This window comes from Bradysia coprophila, chromosome III (genome assembly GCF_014529535.1).
Source record: "Bradysia coprophila strain Holo2 chromosome III, BU_Bcop_v1, whole genome shotgun sequence".
In the NCBI taxonomy this organism is placed as follows: domain Eukaryota; kingdom Metazoa; phylum Arthropoda; class Insecta; order Diptera; family Sciaridae; genus Bradysia; species Bradysia coprophila.
The window spans coordinates 5,085,029-5,103,064 of record NC_050736.1 but is presented as its reverse complement, the minus strand read 5'-3'; the positions used below and the strand labels follow the sequence as shown (position 1 = coordinate 5,103,064).

At 36.8% G+C, this 18,036-nt stretch overlaps 5 protein-coding genes across 5 annotated transcripts; 2 read left to right on the top strand and 3 right to left on the bottom strand.

Annotated features, from left to right (window-relative positions):
- Positions 1-2,702: 2,702 nt before the first annotated feature.
- On the bottom strand, positions 2,703-4,217 carry LOC119079521 (coatomer subunit zeta-1). The gene is made up of 4 exons (XM_037187493.1): positions 4,086-4,217; positions 3,311-3,690; positions 3,157-3,247; positions 2,703-2,834 (listed from the first exon to the last, which is right to left on the bottom strand). The coding sequence occupies exons 1-4, from the start codon at positions 4,101-4,103 to the stop codon at positions 2,787-2,789; spliced, it is 537 nt and encodes a 178-aa protein (XP_037043388.1). The 5' UTR covers positions 4,104-4,217; the 3' UTR covers positions 2,703-2,786.
- Positions 4,218-5,947: 1,730 nt separating this feature from the next.
- On the top strand, positions 5,948-7,649 carry LOC119079514 (charged multivesicular body protein 1b). Its single transcript, XM_037187479.1, has 4 exons — positions 5,948-6,122; positions 6,764-7,008; positions 7,078-7,298; positions 7,359-7,649. Exons 1-4 carry the CDS (start codon positions 6,101-6,103, stop codon positions 7,480-7,482), a joined length of 612 nt encoding a protein of 203 aa, XP_037043374.1. The 5' UTR covers positions 5,948-6,100; the 3' UTR covers positions 7,483-7,649.
- On the bottom strand, positions 7,582-9,236 carry LOC119079507 (protein CWC15 homolog). The gene is made up of 3 exons (XM_037187466.1): positions 8,952-9,236; positions 8,470-8,884; positions 7,582-7,803 (listed from the first exon to the last, which is right to left on the bottom strand). Exons 1-3 carry the CDS (start codon positions 9,080-9,082, stop codon positions 7,666-7,668), a joined length of 684 nt encoding a protein of 227 aa, XP_037043361.1. The 5' UTR covers positions 9,083-9,236; the 3' UTR covers positions 7,582-7,665.
- Positions 9,237-10,082: 846 nt separating this feature from the next.
- Positions 10,083-10,703, top strand: LOC119080139 (phospholipase A and acyltransferase 3-like). The gene has a single exon (XM_037188358.1). The coding sequence runs from the start codon at positions 10,083-10,085 to the stop codon at positions 10,701-10,703; it is 621 nt and encodes a 206-aa protein (XP_037044253.1).
- A 1,439-nt stretch (positions 10,704-12,142) lies between these two features.
- Positions 12,143-13,357, bottom strand: LOC119079492 (partner of Y14 and mago). The gene is made up of 2 exons (XM_037187441.1): positions 13,146-13,357; positions 12,143-13,045 (listed from the first exon to the last, which is right to left on the bottom strand). The coding sequence occupies exons 1-2, from the start codon at positions 13,171-13,173 to the stop codon at positions 12,462-12,464; spliced, it is 612 nt and encodes a 203-aa protein (XP_037043336.1). The 5' UTR covers positions 13,174-13,357; the 3' UTR covers positions 12,143-12,461.
- Between the last annotated feature and the right edge of the window lie 4,679 nt (positions 13,358-18,036).

Genomic DNA, 18,036 nt, shown 5'->3' with positions numbered 1-18,036 from the left:
TGTTTAACAAAAGAGGACCTAGATTAATTTCATTTCAGCTGGCGATCGCGTGCCTACCAAAAATTCCGAATGTGAAATATTAGTCCTTTATTGGTTAAACAAATTTTGTGTGGAATCATTTGAAATCCAAAACTAGTCCCAAATCAGTAAACCTAACGGTATTCACTTTTCTTCTACTGTATTTTAATTATGTTATTCAGCCGGCTGAGCCGGCTAGCCGCCATAAATATCATACTAGCCGGCCGCCGAAGGGTGTCGGCTACGTTTTAGCCGCCAACTGTCCATCAGCTAAACGGCGCAGTGCTCTAAGAATAGATGAAAAGATCGGTCTTTTATAAAGGTCAGCATATCACCACTATGATACTTCTTTTGATTTACGAAGTGCTTCATGTTTGATATCAAATCTTGTACTTCTTTAGTTTAACTGTATGTTTTGGTTTATAAGAGAACCTCATCTGTCGAAAATTATTTATTGTTGACTTTGCTGTCAATAACAGATGACTGGCCGTTTATGAAAGTGAGATGTTACTAATGCATCGAGAGCGCTAGAAATAGCCACAAAGCAAAAACAATGTAGAAATAAAAAGTAAATTTGTCAAAGGAAAAAGTTGCTCTACGAATTTCTCAGGCTTTTTAATTAACAATTTGTACCATAAGCTGATAGCTTTAACTTTAATTTCATACGAGTCATGCCAGCTTTTGACCAATTTATTCTTAAAAACTGCGATCTTTATCTTAGTGTAATCCGTTTTCTATTGATTTTCAGTTTTTAACTGAAATTGTTTCCTCGAAAATGGGCGTTTATATCAGCGAGTCATCAGCGAGCGTAGTTGAAGTTATCGTTTTTCCACATCTGTTTGTGACAAATACGAACTATGTAGTTTTAATAGACTCCTTTCGAGTGGACGTCCTTTATGGATGGTTCTTCGATACGAATACGTTTTCTGAATAAAATTCATCTTCAATGTATCTCAAATTTGTAGAGGTGCATGTAAGGTCTGGAGCATTTGTATTTAAGTAGAAATTTATACCAACCAATGTATTATTAGCAGAAAGACGTCATGATGTGTGTAGGTCTAGGTCATTTACATAGCACAACTTTCATGAATATTTATTGAATAAAATCCGTGAGGCACTCTCTAGTAAATTATATCTTTTTCTCAAGTTATCAGAACCTCCTAGAATTCACGATGTGCATGACTGTAACTGACAACGACATTGAACAATGAACATTTTGGTTTTTGAAAAGAAAGAGAACATGTTAAGAGACTCACGAAGGCCGCTGGCAGTAATATTCAAAAAGTCATTGGATGGAGGAGCGACCAGAACTTAGTAGCTATTGTCTTCAAGATCAACTCAAGATGCCTAATCTGTTACTTCAGAATACATTCTTAACTCATCTAAAAGTAGTATTGCATCTTCCTCAATAAAGTAAAATGTCGATGTAGACTGTACTTTCTTGGCTTTTTTTGCAAGAAAACCCTGTCCCTAGAAATTCATTCTAGTAAATCTCTCCCATGGTATACTGAATGCAGAGGATATCGAGGAATCTTGCAGCGAGCGAGATTACTTCTCTATGGCAGGAATTTCGCGCTTATACATTTTTTAAATCTTCACAATATTGGAAATGGACGCACTCGATTTCACTGGACGAGAATTTTCACGAAATTTCTGCCATTATTTAGCTTGCGATTTTTCATCTTCCGTAGAATCATGGGGAGCCAATAAATTTTCGCAAATCACAAATAAACGGGTCCATTAGCATCCCAGCTGAATGTCCGTACGGACATTTGGGGTGGACGGTGCATATTACGGACTTCACTAGACGTATACCAGTGAAACGAGAATTTTCACAAAATTTTCGATTTCACTGGACGAGAATTTTCACGAAGTATTATGAAATGTTATTTTCCGCAATTTAAAAATGCTTTTGAATTAATATAATTTTAATGAAAGTGATTTAGCATGATAGGTACGATAAGCATTACTTAGCACGAAAATCTATTCAAATGGTTGGGTAAAGGAACGCGGCACGAATGCTATCCGTATAACCTTTTTGAATGTTGCAAGAGTGGAAAAAAATATGTTGTCTGTACTCGTTGTACACCGACATCCTTCACTAGATCTAGTGTGTTTTCCGGAGAACTGAAAAATTTTAAATAAATGCAAATGCTACTCGAAAAATCGCAAATTTTCCTTTTGCAGAATGCTTCCCGAAAAATACCAACGCACTTCAAGCAAAAGTGGTCATAGTCGCCAGATGCTAAATAGAGTACTATTTTTTATGAAATGGTTTTTTACAGTGTTTCACAGTTGTGTGACACACTGTCCAGTTGCAGTACCTTATTTAGAGTACCACTCATGCTTGAAATGTCGTTGAAAACACCCTAAATCGACATCACAACGGAAAAATCTGTGGGCGCGAAATTCTTACCATAGAGTGGGAATCTTGCCCGCATAGGCCTCGTAACTGACAAACACAGGGTAGTTACGGTTAAGTTCATCAAATACCAATGCGAATTGACAGATTTGGTAAATGTGTAGAACAAATATACAACGCTGGTCACATTTTACTCAAATCATTTCCTCCTCGATTCGCTTGAAAAACTATTCGCTATACAATTGATAAATGGATAGACGAATGATAAAGGAAAACGTATAAAAAAATGCCCGGATCGACGATTTTGATAAGAAAAGTCGTGTTGTTTTTGGTACTTTTTCTCATAATTTATTTGCGAATTTAAAGTTCAATAAAAAATACAGTAAACACAACGGACCGCAGTTCCTCATTTCAATAGCGACCATTTCAGTTGATCTCTTGCGCTTTGCAAAACCTGGTGAAAAAATAGAAAAATGAAATGGAGAAGAGGTCTGGTTTTAGTAAGGTGACGTAAAACATTAACTAAAAATTTAGTATTTTTTTCCATTCATTTTATTAATTCGATCAGCGATGGTGCGTGTTAAAAACAAATTTTCATTTTCCCAACCGGGATTTTGGTGTTCATCAACTTAATTCGAATGACTATAATAATGGCATTAACCAGATGGCAGTTACAACAACTTTTAATGGTTAAAAGCGAAGTATTTAAACGAAAATGAAACAAAAACCGTCTCCCACATTCGTCACCAGAACAATTGATGAATTGCATTCGTTACCTGTGCTACAGTCTGTTCACCAATTGGAATGTCATCGTTACGTAGATCCACACGCTTTACAACCGACGATGGATCGGCATCTAATATTATTCTGGAAAGGGAACTCGATTAATCCGATGACACCCTATCTCGCTCAAATCCATTTCTAAATTACCCTCCATCACAAATCTCGTCGAAAGCCAGCATCACAATGTCCAAATTATCCAAAACGGCACGCTTTTCCACGTTCTTCTTTAAGATCATACTAACCGAATCGTACAGACAATTCAGCACCGATACCAATATGAGCTCGTTCTCATGTGTGCTGCCCATCACATAGAAGAATAGATCCACATTGTTCTTGTAGACGCAAGTGAGGCCATCGAGCATTATGATCTCTGCATTGGCACGATGTGTTTTGTTGAATAGATTCTTTTCGAATGTTTTCTGCTCCTTGACGGTGGGAAACACATTCTTATCGTAATACTTGGCTAGGATGCGATTGCCGTCATTGTCCAAAATGCACATCGCCTTCACCGTAAATAGCGTAGGTTCCTAAAACAGAACGAATTGCATCAATATACGATGGAACATTGCGGGGCCAATAGCTCATAATGGAATAACATGAACTTCATCCACTTAAAGTCTGGACGGCTTATAAAGTACAACACCCCCACCACTGACAAGTAAATTTATCTATTTGTCAACCCTTAGTAGTTGTTCAAGGTATATTTTTACCACCATCTCGTTAATCACATCTTTCGTCACTTGTTGGTACTAGGCTACAAGTACCGGTGAAAGGAAATTAAGCATGTCTTCCTCTGATAAAGTGAATCTTAAGCCTAGACTTGGGTGAGTGTAATTTCTTTGACTCGAGTGAATACTATATGATTTAAGCCAATATTCCAGTCCCTACATGACACAAGGATACTTTGCCTATTTCAAATTACCAGTAATGTTCCATCCATTTCGATTGTTCTTTGAATTTATTTACAGTCCACGTCACTTTAGTGTATAGTGTTTGATTATGACAAAAATTGTTGAGACCTTCTTCTGACACTGACATAAAGTGACGTTTGAAAATGTTTTTAATAATTATTCACAATAGAATCAGTGTTCACCTCTAGTGTTCGCTGAAGTGGGTGAAGTACAAAGTTTCTAAAAATAATTTGAGCCGTTTCGATTACAAGAAGAACAGTTGTTATGGTCACTAGAGAAAAACATATTCACCCAAATTATTCTGTTAACAATGACACTATAAGCTTTGGGGAGGTCACGCAGATCGTCATTTTATTAGATTAAAGGTAAACTTAGGAAAAACAGCCTAACGAACTTCTCAAAATTGGTTAAATTCAAGTGAAGTTTAGAGAAAGTGCATGTAAATAGTTTCACTGAGTTTCTCTAAATTTCCCCAAATTTTGTGTAAAACAGGCTGGGTGTAACCGAGGGGCAAACCACTCAAAAGAGTTGCAAATGAGTTGCAAAGAGTTGCACGCGAAAAAAAAGAGTTGCATCGGAGTTGCACGCGAAAAAAAAAGAGTTGCACCGGAGTAGCACGCTCAAAATGAGTTGCAAAAGAGTTGTATTCGAGAAATAAATAATAAATGTTATTCAAACGATTACTTGAACTACAAATAGTGAACACTGTTCACTGAACTTTATTAAGGTGTTAAAAGAGCGATAAAAGAGAGAAAATAGTAAGTTATTCAACAAGTCTTGATATGTCAAAATTTGTATGTAAAAGTCCAGTTTACTAGGAATAAACCAGTTTTTTAAGTGAGCTCGATGAGGGCACACTATTTTCTAAAATCTCTTTACCCACTGCAAAATTCTTTGATTAAATCAACGCACTTCAAGAAAAGGTGTTTCGAGTGGCAGCTGTCAGCCTGCCAAATTTTTTTACAGTGCCAAAATATATATGAAACATTGTCGAATTTAAGTGCTCTATTGAGAGTATTGCTCATGCTTGAAGTGTCTTGAATATATGCCCGTTTTTGACAAAAATAGAACAATCAAGATGAGAAAAATTGAATTTGAATGCCCGCCCATTGATTTTGCATTCCACATCGTTGAAATCAATGGGATTTGCCGATAATTTACCGATAATAGTTGTAAATTTTACCCTTATCGGTTCCATTGAATATTTTTGTCGCTCCTTAGGAACATCGATGTCGACATTTTACAATATCTCTATGAGGAACGTTTAATGTTTTTCCATATTTTTTTTGTTTTTAACAAATGTTGTTGATTTTCTTTACATTTTTTGGATGAAAACAAAGTTAAATACGAAAAGAGTTGCTAAAGAGTTGCACAGAAAAAGAGTTGCAAAGAGTTGCACGTGAAAAAAAGAGTTGCATCGGAGTTGCACGTGAAAAAAGAGAGTTGCAAATCGAGTGGTTTGCCCCTCGGGTGTAACCGATCTTCCTGATTTATACTTTCACTGAGTGTCGTTGTTAATAGGGTTAGGGCCTAGGGCATGGATCTTGTTGACGTTTTCACCACTTGTCAGCAATTTTTTTTAGCTAAATATGGCGCAGTCGTAGTTTTCAAGGTAAAATTTCCCGAAACAACAGTATTCCGGTATGAGAACAAGGATGGGGCTTTTGTATTTTTTAGAGCGCTATTAACACAGAGAGATCATAACAGATGGCGTTGTGAGGCGGGACGGGATCTATTATTATCAACACTCTAGCTATTTATAAATGAATAATGAAATTCTTGTTCGTATAGCCGCTACTTTATTCCTGTAAGTTTTCACTGCCCACCTCCACTGACAACACTGATTTTTGGCGAAAATAAATACTTCTTCATTAATGACATACATGACTCATAAATAAAAATCTTTTTCAAAAAAGAGAGTCTTGAAAACCTTCGTGTTTTTATCGCCTAAACAATTGTAGCTGCTAAAGCTAATTTTTTTCATTTTTGTGTGGTTCATAATAAATCTTCCAAAACGGGGAACGAAATGTCATCGTCGGCGATGGAGAGTATCCTTTTCAATAAAAACATAACTTTTTTTGCGTTGAAATCGACTTGAATTTTGTGTGTCTCATAATTTGAATGTCTTTGAATTTGGTGATAGCAAATTATACGCAAGGTCAATAAATCAATAATCCTACATCAACCCGGGGGCTAGCATACGTGAAAGTAAAATTCGTGTTAACTGTGTCCTTATGAGGTGGGCATTATTAAACACTAGAACGGTCCTCGTCGCAGAGAACCTACTAATCAAAACTTTGTCAGCCGATTGCTAATGCGAAAAAAATGTTTTCGGAGACATAGTAAGGGTAACGCCATATAATTTGAATTAATCATTGAATTCAGAGTAATTATTGGTTAAAACGACTCTGAGAAAGACCTATACTCTCACAAAAGGTTTTCATAATCTTAATCCTGAATTATATTTACTGCTAATGTGTTTACCGTTGTGAAACGTTATTATCTTTCAAAAGGTTTCGATGAGTCAACGAGCTTCTGAGGTAGTTTGTACGAGATGTAACAAATTTGATCAGAAAATCCTTCCCCCACAAAAATGAATTTTCCCCTTGTTGTACTTCCATATCGACAAATTGGAAAAATTTTAAATTTTTAAGTCGCAAAATTTCCTTAACTCCAATTATTAAACTAGAGCATCTCTTCAATTTAAAATTTGCGGTGAAAGATCTGGAGCGAAATTCAAAGAAATGCGAAAAGGAAGAGAAGTTGGAAAAGGCGAAAGCCAAAAAAGCCATCCAAAAGGGTAACATGGATGTGGCCCGGATACACGCCGAAAATGCAATTCGACAGAAAAGTCAATCAGTCAATTACTTGCGTATGAGTGCAAGAGTTGATGCTGTCGCGAGCCGTGTACAATCCGCCCTAACCACTCGAAACGTAAGCGATCTTCGGCACATCAATTTTTCTCTGGTGGCTGAAACTCATATACCAACTGATAACTTTTAGGTCACACAATCCATGGCTGGTGTGGTCCGAGCTATGGACGCAGCTATGAAAGGAATGAATTTGGAGAAAATATCGTCGTTGATGGATAAATTTGAGCAACAGTTCGAAGATTTGGACGTTCAAAGTTCGTACATGGAGAATACAATGTCACAAACAACGACAACCGCTGTGCCTCAGGGTGACGTCGATTCGTTATTGCAGCAAGTGGCTGATGAGGCCGGGTATACAATTTTCTATTTGAAATTATTTTCAGTCTGTTGAACGTATTGTTGTTCTTGCAGTTTGGAATTAAACATGGAATTGCCGAACCAACCTCAAGGCACATCGCTGGGTGCATCGACTCAGGTTTCTCAGGAACAAGACGAATTAACTCAACGCCTTGCACGATTAAGACAAGCTGAATAAATGCCGTATGGCGGTTGTATGGAGTTTATTGCTTTTTCAAGAACAACATTCAGCGAGTCACTGGTTATACTGCCAGAAGTTTTATTAAAAATTAATTTGTCCTCTGCTGTGAAGCTTCTTTTATTTTTTTTAAATTGAAATAAACCTTACACGTTACATAAGCAAAATAAACAGATCGTTCTTCTACTTAATGTACTTCTCCATGAACTTTTTGTGGAATTCCGATCGCAATGAATCGTTGATGAACAGTTGTCCCTTCTTGTCGGGTTCTGATCGAGCACAGTTTTTGAACACAACATCGTCGTCCCATCGTCGTTTTATCTGAAACGAGGAAGAAAAGAGATTTAGTAAGAATAGCCTCAACATGACGGGTTGGTTAGTCCGTTAGTCCCAAGAGATGGATTTTTTTCAAAAACCGCCTTCCGAAATCGGACGCATTTCCCATTGGAATTTGCCTAGAAACGTATTCGACTCTAGAAACCCAAAACTAATTTCCAAAAATTTCCTGGACGCATCTGTGGGAGGTGATCAAAAATCGAAAACAAGCACTTTTCAGACTGAAATTTCTCCAGGTACACGAAACGTTCTAGGTCGTTGTCATTAGAAAGGTAATTTCATATACTTTCAGGGCAAATAGGATGTTATTGGGGCGTGGAACTTTAACTCTTCAAATTCTCATAGTTCATCTTATAGGTGCTTTCAAGACCCTTATTTGCCCAGAAAGTACATGTAATTACCTATCCAAATTTCAGTTCGAAAAGAGATGTTTTCTAAGGACATAGAAAAGGCCATTGGGAAATGCGTCTGATTTCGGTCGGCGGTTTTTGAAAATAGACCGAAACTCAATTTTTATTTGTATTTTACAATTCCAACGAATTGTCTTGAACCCGAATGAATGTCTTAGGAAGCGAAAGACTTCACAAAAAGGTAAAGTTTCCAGCCTAACGACCCATTTTATATTGAAAATATTCCATCAAAATGACTCACTCTGAGGTCTGCTTTTGCTCCCGAACTGTAGGTCAACAACGGATTGCCCGACAGTATATTTTCCATTCGTATCCGTTCGTCCTCATGTTTCTTGTCCTGTTCCTTCTTTGCATTGTCTTGGGCTCGTTCTCTTTTGATTTTATTTAACTCTTCCAGCAAAGCGGCAGTATCATCGTCATCCGAATCCGAGTCGCTCGAACTGTCAGCATCAACCGGATCATCTTGGTCTAAATTACCACTCGAAGCGGACTGATCGAGCTTGGCCTTTTTCGCACTTGATGTATTCGCTTCGATGGCACGACGGACAACAGCTGGTATTGATTTGTTGCTAGACGATCCCTTAGCTTCACGTTCTTCTAGTTCTTTGCGAAAATCACGACTACGGAGCTCGTCAGCAGTGCCTTGTCCTTGTTCTCTGTTTAATAGAGGAATTAAATGATTTTCTATTTGCACTTTCACTGACATAAAATGATCAATGTTACCTGTATTTGAGTTTGGTGTGACCTGGTAAATCTCTTGAAGAATACTGTTTCGACAAAGCGCTCAAATCCTTTTCTCCTCTGCCAGTTCCTCCACGAGCCGTATCAAAAGTTGGTCTCGCGGCAGTTGTCATTTTTGTTAATTATTTCGATAAATCAAATTGATAAAAACTAATTCAAATTGATAATCGAGTTTTTGATTTTCTTCACCAATCGAAATTAAAAACAACAAGCGCAGTGTGTGCATGGATTGGAATCGTTTTTGTCAATGACGTATAAAATACAATATGGAGGACCTCGATCACAGCGAAAATATGGCGAAATTCATTGTGAATATTGCAGTGTTGACAGTTACTATATTCGGGTAGTTCGTACAAATTTTTTCGTCGCCCAGTGCACAGGGCCTCAATTCTCATACGTTCATAACTTTAAGAATTCGTAACTTTACAGTTGTCACCTTAAAGCTAAGAGTGGTCCATACGATTCGTAACTTTTAAGCTGACATCTGTCAAGTTACGAATTCTTAAATTCACGAAAATTGGAGCTCTGAGTTAGGGCCAGGTGAAGGTGTTTACTATCGCAAAAATTTGTAAACAAAATCACCTGGCCTTAAATCAACTAAATTTTGACTTACTTATTTTGAAACATCATCGAAAAATGGAACTTTTTACAGTTTACATTTACAAATGTTTACAGACTTATAAAGTACTTTCGGCACCCTGGACTTTACTTAAATAGTCGTGGAATGCCTCCAAATAAATTTCTAAAATTCTAGAATTCAGTTTTGGATTTTTAGAAATTTATTTGGAGGCATTCCTCGACTATTTAAGTAAAGTCCAGGGTGCCGAAAGTTGACAAGCCGCAATTAATTTCAAAGTGTTAAGTACTTTGTGTATACTCACCTTTATATTTTATGACATTTTAAAGCCGTATATAACTGGGAATCCCCTGTTTATACTTTGACAGGTATATTGCCAACTAACACTGCTCTTGCAACTCTATTACATTGCTGTCGTGTTTCGACTTTCAACATTATTGCATCGATATTGCATTGAGGAGAACAATTTATTTTTCATCTTTTATCGGTATTTAAGTTTCGATTAGTTATTTCGTTCGTGTGATTTTGTTAGCACAATGAGTTATAGTGGCAGTAAGCCGTCGTTTTTGACCTATGATGACTTAATCGTGAATAACTTAAAACCTGGCGATCTAATCGAAATCGATCGAGGAAACTATAATCATTGGGTGATGTTCGTAAATAAAAGTGAAAACGGTTCCCATTGGTGCTTTCATGTTACAACCACCTCTGGAGATTTTGAGAAAAAGGGTGCTGTGATGTCGTCTGTGGGCAGTGTATCGAAGGCAATAGCGAGTATTAGGAAACACAAATTGAAGGACATCATCGAAGACACGGACTCGAAGCCGTCAAAAGCACGAATCAATAACAAAATCGAGGAAGCTAACAAGAAGAAATGTGCGTCTCGTCCGATCCAACAAGTAATTGATCAGCTCGAAAAGCTGAAGGACCAAACGGTTCCATATAGTTTGACGACTTTGAACTGCGAACATTATGTGACAATATGGAAATATGGAGCTGGATGGAGTCGTCAAGTTTTAGAAAAAACTATTGACATTGCAACAACTGCTGCGATTGGTGTGGCAACCTTCGGAGCGGTTTTCGCAATTGTTGGTGGCATTTTTGGATTATTCAGCGGTTCTGCTAAGCACCAAGAATACGATTCGGACTCGGATTAGTTGCTCGTGTCTGAATTGCCATTTTTTGTGGATTCAATGTATACTATTGCATCACGATTTTAGTAAATCATTTTGAGTTTTATATTTGCTGTGTTTTTGGTGAATGATAAGATTGAAAAGCATGGTCTGCGAAGGTAATTGGGATAAGATAAGATAAAATGAAACATTGTATATCACAGCCTGCCTTCATTTCAAACATTTTTTTGACCGCTCTCTTCCGTGAGATTTCAATACAAGGGATCGAACAGCAGATAACCTTTATGGAACAAATAATATTCTTCGCACTACTCCTTGTTGATGTGCTGTGAAAATAATTTCTCGATCTCGTCCACTATATTTGCAAATTATTTTGCGATGCTTTATGATCTACATTCATTTCCCACTCAATCCATTTAGCCTCTTTCCATCAAGATCAAGCCATCTGCGTTTTTTGGAGGGTATTTTTGGGTAATTGAATTAGGGGACTTCCTGAGTCATTTGCAACAAAAAAAATTCTCGAAGTAATTATGTTTTCACGCCAGAAATCATTAAAAAATGGTCTGCATTAGGGTCACCAAAATATTTTTTGTTGCATATCACAATACGTGGCGCATTTAGCTGAAATTATGGTGGTGGGCAGAGGTGTTGTTGAGGACGCATATGCTGACCTTTAAAAAATTTCGAAATTTTTCGTGTATGTGGTAGCTATTTTAGGGGGGAAAATTCCAACTTTTGGAGAGTCAATGATAGACTTGGAATATATGGGTGTCGTTGGGTAGGTAGTCACTCTACTATCCATGACACCATGAACCTACCGCGGCATATATGGTTTCATTGATAGTTGGGAACGAAGGATCTTTGATCTGGGTTTCTGCTTCTTATTTAGTGACTCTCTTATTTTACCACTTTTAGTGGTGGCCCTAAGTTGCCCTAAATTGTTATATAATTCAAGTCGCTCATAAGATCACGGTTTGAAACCTTTGCCAAATTTTTATATAACCCGATACGAACAACATTTTTGTTCGCCTTTTGTTATCTAAGACTAGAAGGGCAAGATAGGTAGCTCTAGTGTATATCTCAGCAGTCGCAGATCGTAGAAAATCCAACTTGGTGTCAAAATGAAGGTATTGGAGCTGAATGAAGAATGGAATTGAAAATAAAATTTTAGTTTGCGGGCTCGATATGATGTGTGACTGCTGAGATATACACTAGTCTATCCTCGTTCTAGCCCTTCTAGCGACAGATAACAAAATTTGTGGAATAAATGTTATTAGTGTCGGGTGAAGTATAATTGTTTGGCAGAGATATTAAACCGTGGCCTTATGAAAGTGCCGTGCGACAGGTGTCAGTTAGGTTTTGACTTAACTGAAAGGAAATTGCCTTTGGTCATGATGTTTTCACGAAATTATTTTACCTTATCTGAAGTTATTTCTCACAACATTGCAGACTAGACAAACGGAATTCTTTCTTTTTTTGTGTATTTTGTTTTAAAATTTTACATGAGATTGTTTACATTTCAAAACAACAAAAAAACGAGTTAAAAAAAATAATAAAATCAAATGAAAAATCGTTGCAAAGATCTTTCATTTCGTTTAAAAATGATGGAGATAGAATAAGAATTTCCTATAAATAGTTTCAAAACTTGTACGATTGAAATCAGGATTCACTTTCTACTCTTAGACTAAAAGGAAAACTTCTTCTCTTTTTCGTTAAATCCTCTCTTTTGATTCACAATTTCTTTTATTGATGGCACTCAGTTCGAGGAGACAAAACGTTTCGTCAAATCGAACCCATCGATTTGACTTTGTCTTCCAAAGACTCAATGTTCGACAGAATTTCGGATTTCCGCGACACTTTCTCCAGCTGATCCTGTTCGGGCGTTTTCAGTTCACCATTTTTCAATTTCTCTTCAATTGCTTCGATTTCACGAATTTTTTTCTTTAATTTTTTTATTTGCTTTTGTATGTCTTCCGGCGAACTGAGCTCCACACTCGCCAAACCATCGCACAGTCTTTGCATATTTTTCTCATTGCTTGTCGATGCACTAGTACCTTGTTTCGGTTCAGACTTTGTATTTTTCTTCTCCTTTTCCTTGGAAGATTTGTTTTGATTCAACGAAATGATGCCGGGAGTGTTTTGTCGCTGTTGCTGTCTCTCCTGTTGTCTCAGCATTTTTTCCCTCTTGACCCGTTCTTGTTCGGCAATTATTGGGCACATACCGACAGGTATATCCGGCTTTTTCGTAAACTTTTTGCCTTTGCTTTCGTATAAGGGGACTTCCTCCTGAGGCACATAACCATCTTTAACACGTCTGGCTTTGCGCCAAGTTCCATCAGGCCGCTGAGATGCAGGTATAAATTTACCTATAAATAGTCATATGTTAGGGGTAAAGAAGAAAATTTGATCATCTTTCCGGTAGTTTCATCTTCTGTTATATTATCCGTGCTCGTCTGTGCCATTTACCTTCACTGTCCCTCAAATACGTGGTCATACTAACAAATGTACGTTAGAACATCCAATTTCTTGTCACGGAATGGTGTGCTTCGAATTATATTGACAAGAATAGTTGAGTGAGAAACATACACCGAAACTCTAGGCGAAATTAAAAAAAAAGATTTAACTTTTTGTTGACCTGGTGTTTGACAATACGAGAAAAATCTTCTGTCAAATATTTTTATTCTCATGCAGAGCTGCCGCTTCATAAGTATGATGGCGGTATAGAGCAAGGTTTGAAAGGGACACTATCACGAAAGCGGGTGACACACAAATTTTGACAAATAAATGATTTTTGTTGAACATACTCATTACAGATTATTTGAAATGTCAACTTGATATGGATGGTAATGTGGTGAACGGTGTGTAATGTTGTTGGAAATTATGTGGATCATTAAGTATTAACCAAGGTAAATACAGTGAGGAGGTAATGTTATATATAACCGAATCAGATGTGCGGTGGCACGAAAGTTCGATACAAACATCATCTCATCCCTTCGTTGAAAGCAAAAAATCGAATAGAAAGTCGGGCCATCTGTTGTGAGATAGCGAAAATATTTTTGTGAAATACAAGTAAATCGTAGTCAACCATTTAAAAAAAGATGTCATTAGCATCGAACTAGCATCGAACTTATGTGCTAGGCCGCGCGTCTGAATGGCATTACCTCCTCACTATATTTACCTTGGTATTAACTTCCATTAGGTTGGTTCCTAATTTTTTGGATGACAGATGGCACTAACCAATTTCCATCGGGTGAATTGTCTTTATTCCAATACATTCTACATTCTACATTTCCGTCGCATTTTTTGATGGATTTGAGTTATTTTCGACATGAGTGAGGTGTTCCAAGGTTGGTTCCTAAATTTTGGGATGACAGATGATTCCTCTGGCACGTCCTAACTTCCATCGGATTTTTTGATGGATTTGGGTTATTTTGCGATGACAGATGATTCTTGATTCAAAAATTGTGTTGGCATGCGATCGCATTGCCAGTCGTCAACCGAAGACTTATGGTGTGAATACCAATGAAAGTACAAACCAGGTATGGTCTGTCCATACAGACCTGAGGAAATAGCGATTTCATACAAAAACGAGCCATCAGAACAGTCGGAGCGTTTGCTGCGACTGAGCCCCGTACAAACCCGTATATCTATTGCGTACGTGACCCTAGTGCGTCTGTCACCCTACTTTGACCGTAAGCCTATGCGCCGGTTAAAGTAGTTAAAGTAAAATTATTATGTGATGTGTACATCTTAGAAATTGCGCATAGCGCAATTACGAAGCCCCGTACGACGTTCCTTTCAAATAAAACAAAACTTTCAAATAGCCCTAAAATTTTAATTTATTGAGTATAAATACACATAGGCCTAGTATCGGCCTCAGTCCGAGGATCCAATTTTTTTTTTTCAACTACATTCTATTCGGCCTTTGATTACCTTCCAAATGAAACAAAAAATACGAAAAACGTATGAAATTTGCTCGAGTTATATGTAAAATACACATAGGGCCCTAGTAGCGGCCTTAGTCCGAGGACCCAAATTTAATTTTTTTTCAACAACATTCTATTCGGCCTTTGATTACCTTCCAAATGAAACAAAAATTACGAAAAACGGATGAAATTTGCTCGAGTTATATGTAAAATACACATAGGGCCCTAGTAACGGCCTTAGTCCAAGGACCCAATTTTTTTTTTCAACAACATTCTATTCGGTGTTCGATTATCTTTCAAATGAAACAAAAATTACGAAAAACGGATGAAATTTACTCGAGTTATATGTAAAATACACATAGGGCCCTAGTAGCGGCCTTAGTCCGAGGACCCAAATTTAATTTTTTTTCAACAACATTCTATTCGGCCTTTGATTACCTTCCAAATGAAACAAAAATTACGAAAAACGGATGAAATTTGCTCGAGTTATATGTAAAATACACATAGGGCCCTAGTAACGGCCTTAGTCCAAGGACCCAATTTTTTTTTTCAACAACATTCTATTCGGTGTTCGATTATCTTTCAAATGAAACAAAAATTACGAAAAACGGATGAAATTTACTCGAGTTATATGTAAAATACACATAGGGCCCTAGTAGCGGCCTTAGTCCGAGGACCCAAATTTAATTTTTTTTCAACAACATTCTATTCGGCCTTTGATTACCTTCCAAATGAAACAAAAATTACGAAAAACGGATGAAATTTGCTCGAGTTATATGTAAAATACACATAGGGCCCTAGTAACGGCCTTAGTCCAAGGACCCAATTTTTTTTTTCAACAACATTCTATTCGGTGTTCGATTATCTTTCAAATGAAACAAAAATTACGAAAAACGAATGAAATTTACTCGAGTTGTATGTAAAATACACATAGGGCCCTAGTAGCGGCCTTAGTCCGAGGACCCAAATTTAATTTTTTTTCAACAACATTCTATTCGGCCTTTGATTACCTTCCAAATGAAACAAAAATTACGAAAAACGGATGAAATTTGCTCGAGTTATATGTAAAATACACATAGGGCCCTAGTAGCTTTTCACTTCTAAGGCCCTAACTCACGGTCCACTCACCCGATTTTAAAAAACTTTTTTTTCCTGGATTGGTATTGACAATACCTATCATTTGCCGTGTCATTTACATTTCCATAGTTTATTTTGCCATAAATATCACCAAAAGACCTTAAATCACTTAGGTGGCCCTAACTCACGAAGGGCCGACCCGAATATGCCCATCTTCGAACTTAGCCTCACTATTTTGACTATCTTTCAGGGAAAAAAAAAATTTTGAAATCGGATTTGATTTACTCAAGATATCGACGTGACGGACAGACGGCCCAAATTTTTATTGCGGATTCGTCATCTATGAACGTAGGCAAACACTTTGCCCTTACCGTCTGCTTCGAATTCCATCAATTACACACGGCATCGTAATCCTATAAGCCCCTTCGTACTTCGTACGGGGCTAAAAACTCACCTTTCAATGAAAAACATTGAAAGGTGAGTTTGTTTATATGAAATCGCTATTTCCTCCATACAAATTTTGGTATTAGACCATACCTATGGAGTATACTTTTATTGGTGAATACAAGGATATAGATAGAAGTAGGACAGCATGGATTCCAGTTGCTCAAAAAGAAACGTTTATTTTTCGTTTAAATTTGTAATTTATTCAAGAAAGAGAAACTGTAGACATTTCATCTTTGTTACATAATAAGTAATTATTTATCGTTTCAATCTGTAAATTCATTAATCTTTTTAAATAAATATTTTGACTTTTACAAAAATTAGTTTAGTCACAAAAAAGGTATGAAAATAATTGGAAAATAGAGACAATGATAAGGTTTAATTGTTGCAAAAATACAAATTTCAAGTTAAATTATTTAATGTATCCACATCCAATAGAAAATTAAGGCACTTTTTAACACAATAAATCAATTTCAGTTTTCTTCTTACCCTTACACGGTATTTAACAAACGAATAATTTAAATGCAAATTCGGAATTTCCTTCATTTTGTATACTTAAAAGAAGTATATCTAAAATCCAATAAAAGTTGGAATGATTTCAAAAATGGACGATTAATAGTACGGATATTTGAAGTTTATTTTTATTGCTAAACGTTTGTTGTTTGACACTTTGAGCATACATCGAATAGCACGGTTGGACTTTGCTACAATCTATGATAATAAATGCGCGGAATTTCATTAGTTTGGAATACCCATCTAGTCAGATTGCTAATCCCTATTCGCTCAAGAAAAAAAATCGTCTCAAACCATTCGGTTAAAAAAATGATTGAAAACGAATTTCTTTTACTCTCAGATTTTTTTTTACAATTTGCAATGATTTTACATGCCACATTGCGCGTTTCAAACAATTCTTTCGACGACCTGAGCATGTAAAATTTTTTCAATAAATCGGGACTAAAATGAAAAGTTGAGTGTTCGTGTAATTTTTGACCTCATATTCGCCGTGGATGAACAAAATTCACAAAAAGACTGGACTTAAACTTTTCAAATTTTTCATGACATGTCAGCCGAATTTGTGACCAGCTTTACTTCAGTTAGTTGGTTAAAGCAGTCATATACATATTACATAATGGAATATAGCAGTTTTGACGGATTATTTTACTACCTGCCCCATGCGAAAGTTGGCCATTACATACCAATTACTGCTAAACGGAAGTGGCATGTGTCCATTTAAGGTTAAAAAAAATCTAATGTTTCTACGTGGAAATCAAACGTTTGCATAGGACAGATAGTGAACCAGAATATCGCGACGTACTTCATTACTCCGGAAACAACTTTATGTTTCTAGCAAACTCACTCGGTCATTTTTGAGCTACGTGCTTCGGCAATGTAGTTGTTCGAAATCACACTTCTGAGTTTGCTTTTATCACAAAATTGTTCCTCATGTATTGAATTGCTTTCGCAGCATCCAATCTAACCTACAGTTTCATGGACGTAAAACACTATTCTAAGCAAAAAATTGTTCTATGACATACAAGGTGAACATATTGCAATAAATTTATATTTTAGGCTGAAAAATAACATGAAAGAGCCTAGACGTTTGATAATCCACTTGGCCTCCGTAATAGTCATTTTCATGCTTCGGGCCGAAAATGAGGGGAATTTTTCAAATTTTCTCGGGTTTTCGGCCCTTTGCATGAAAATTCACATGTGTACCTGTTTGGGACGGTTGATTTAAGGCACTTTCGCTTGTAGACCTCACTTCGTTCGGCCTACAATCCGCGAAATTGCCTAAAATCAATCGTCCAAAACAGGTACACAAATGACTATTGATTTACAAGCGAAAACGCCTAAAATCAATCGTCCAAAGCAGGTGCACATGAGAGTTTTCATGCAAAGGGCCGAAAACT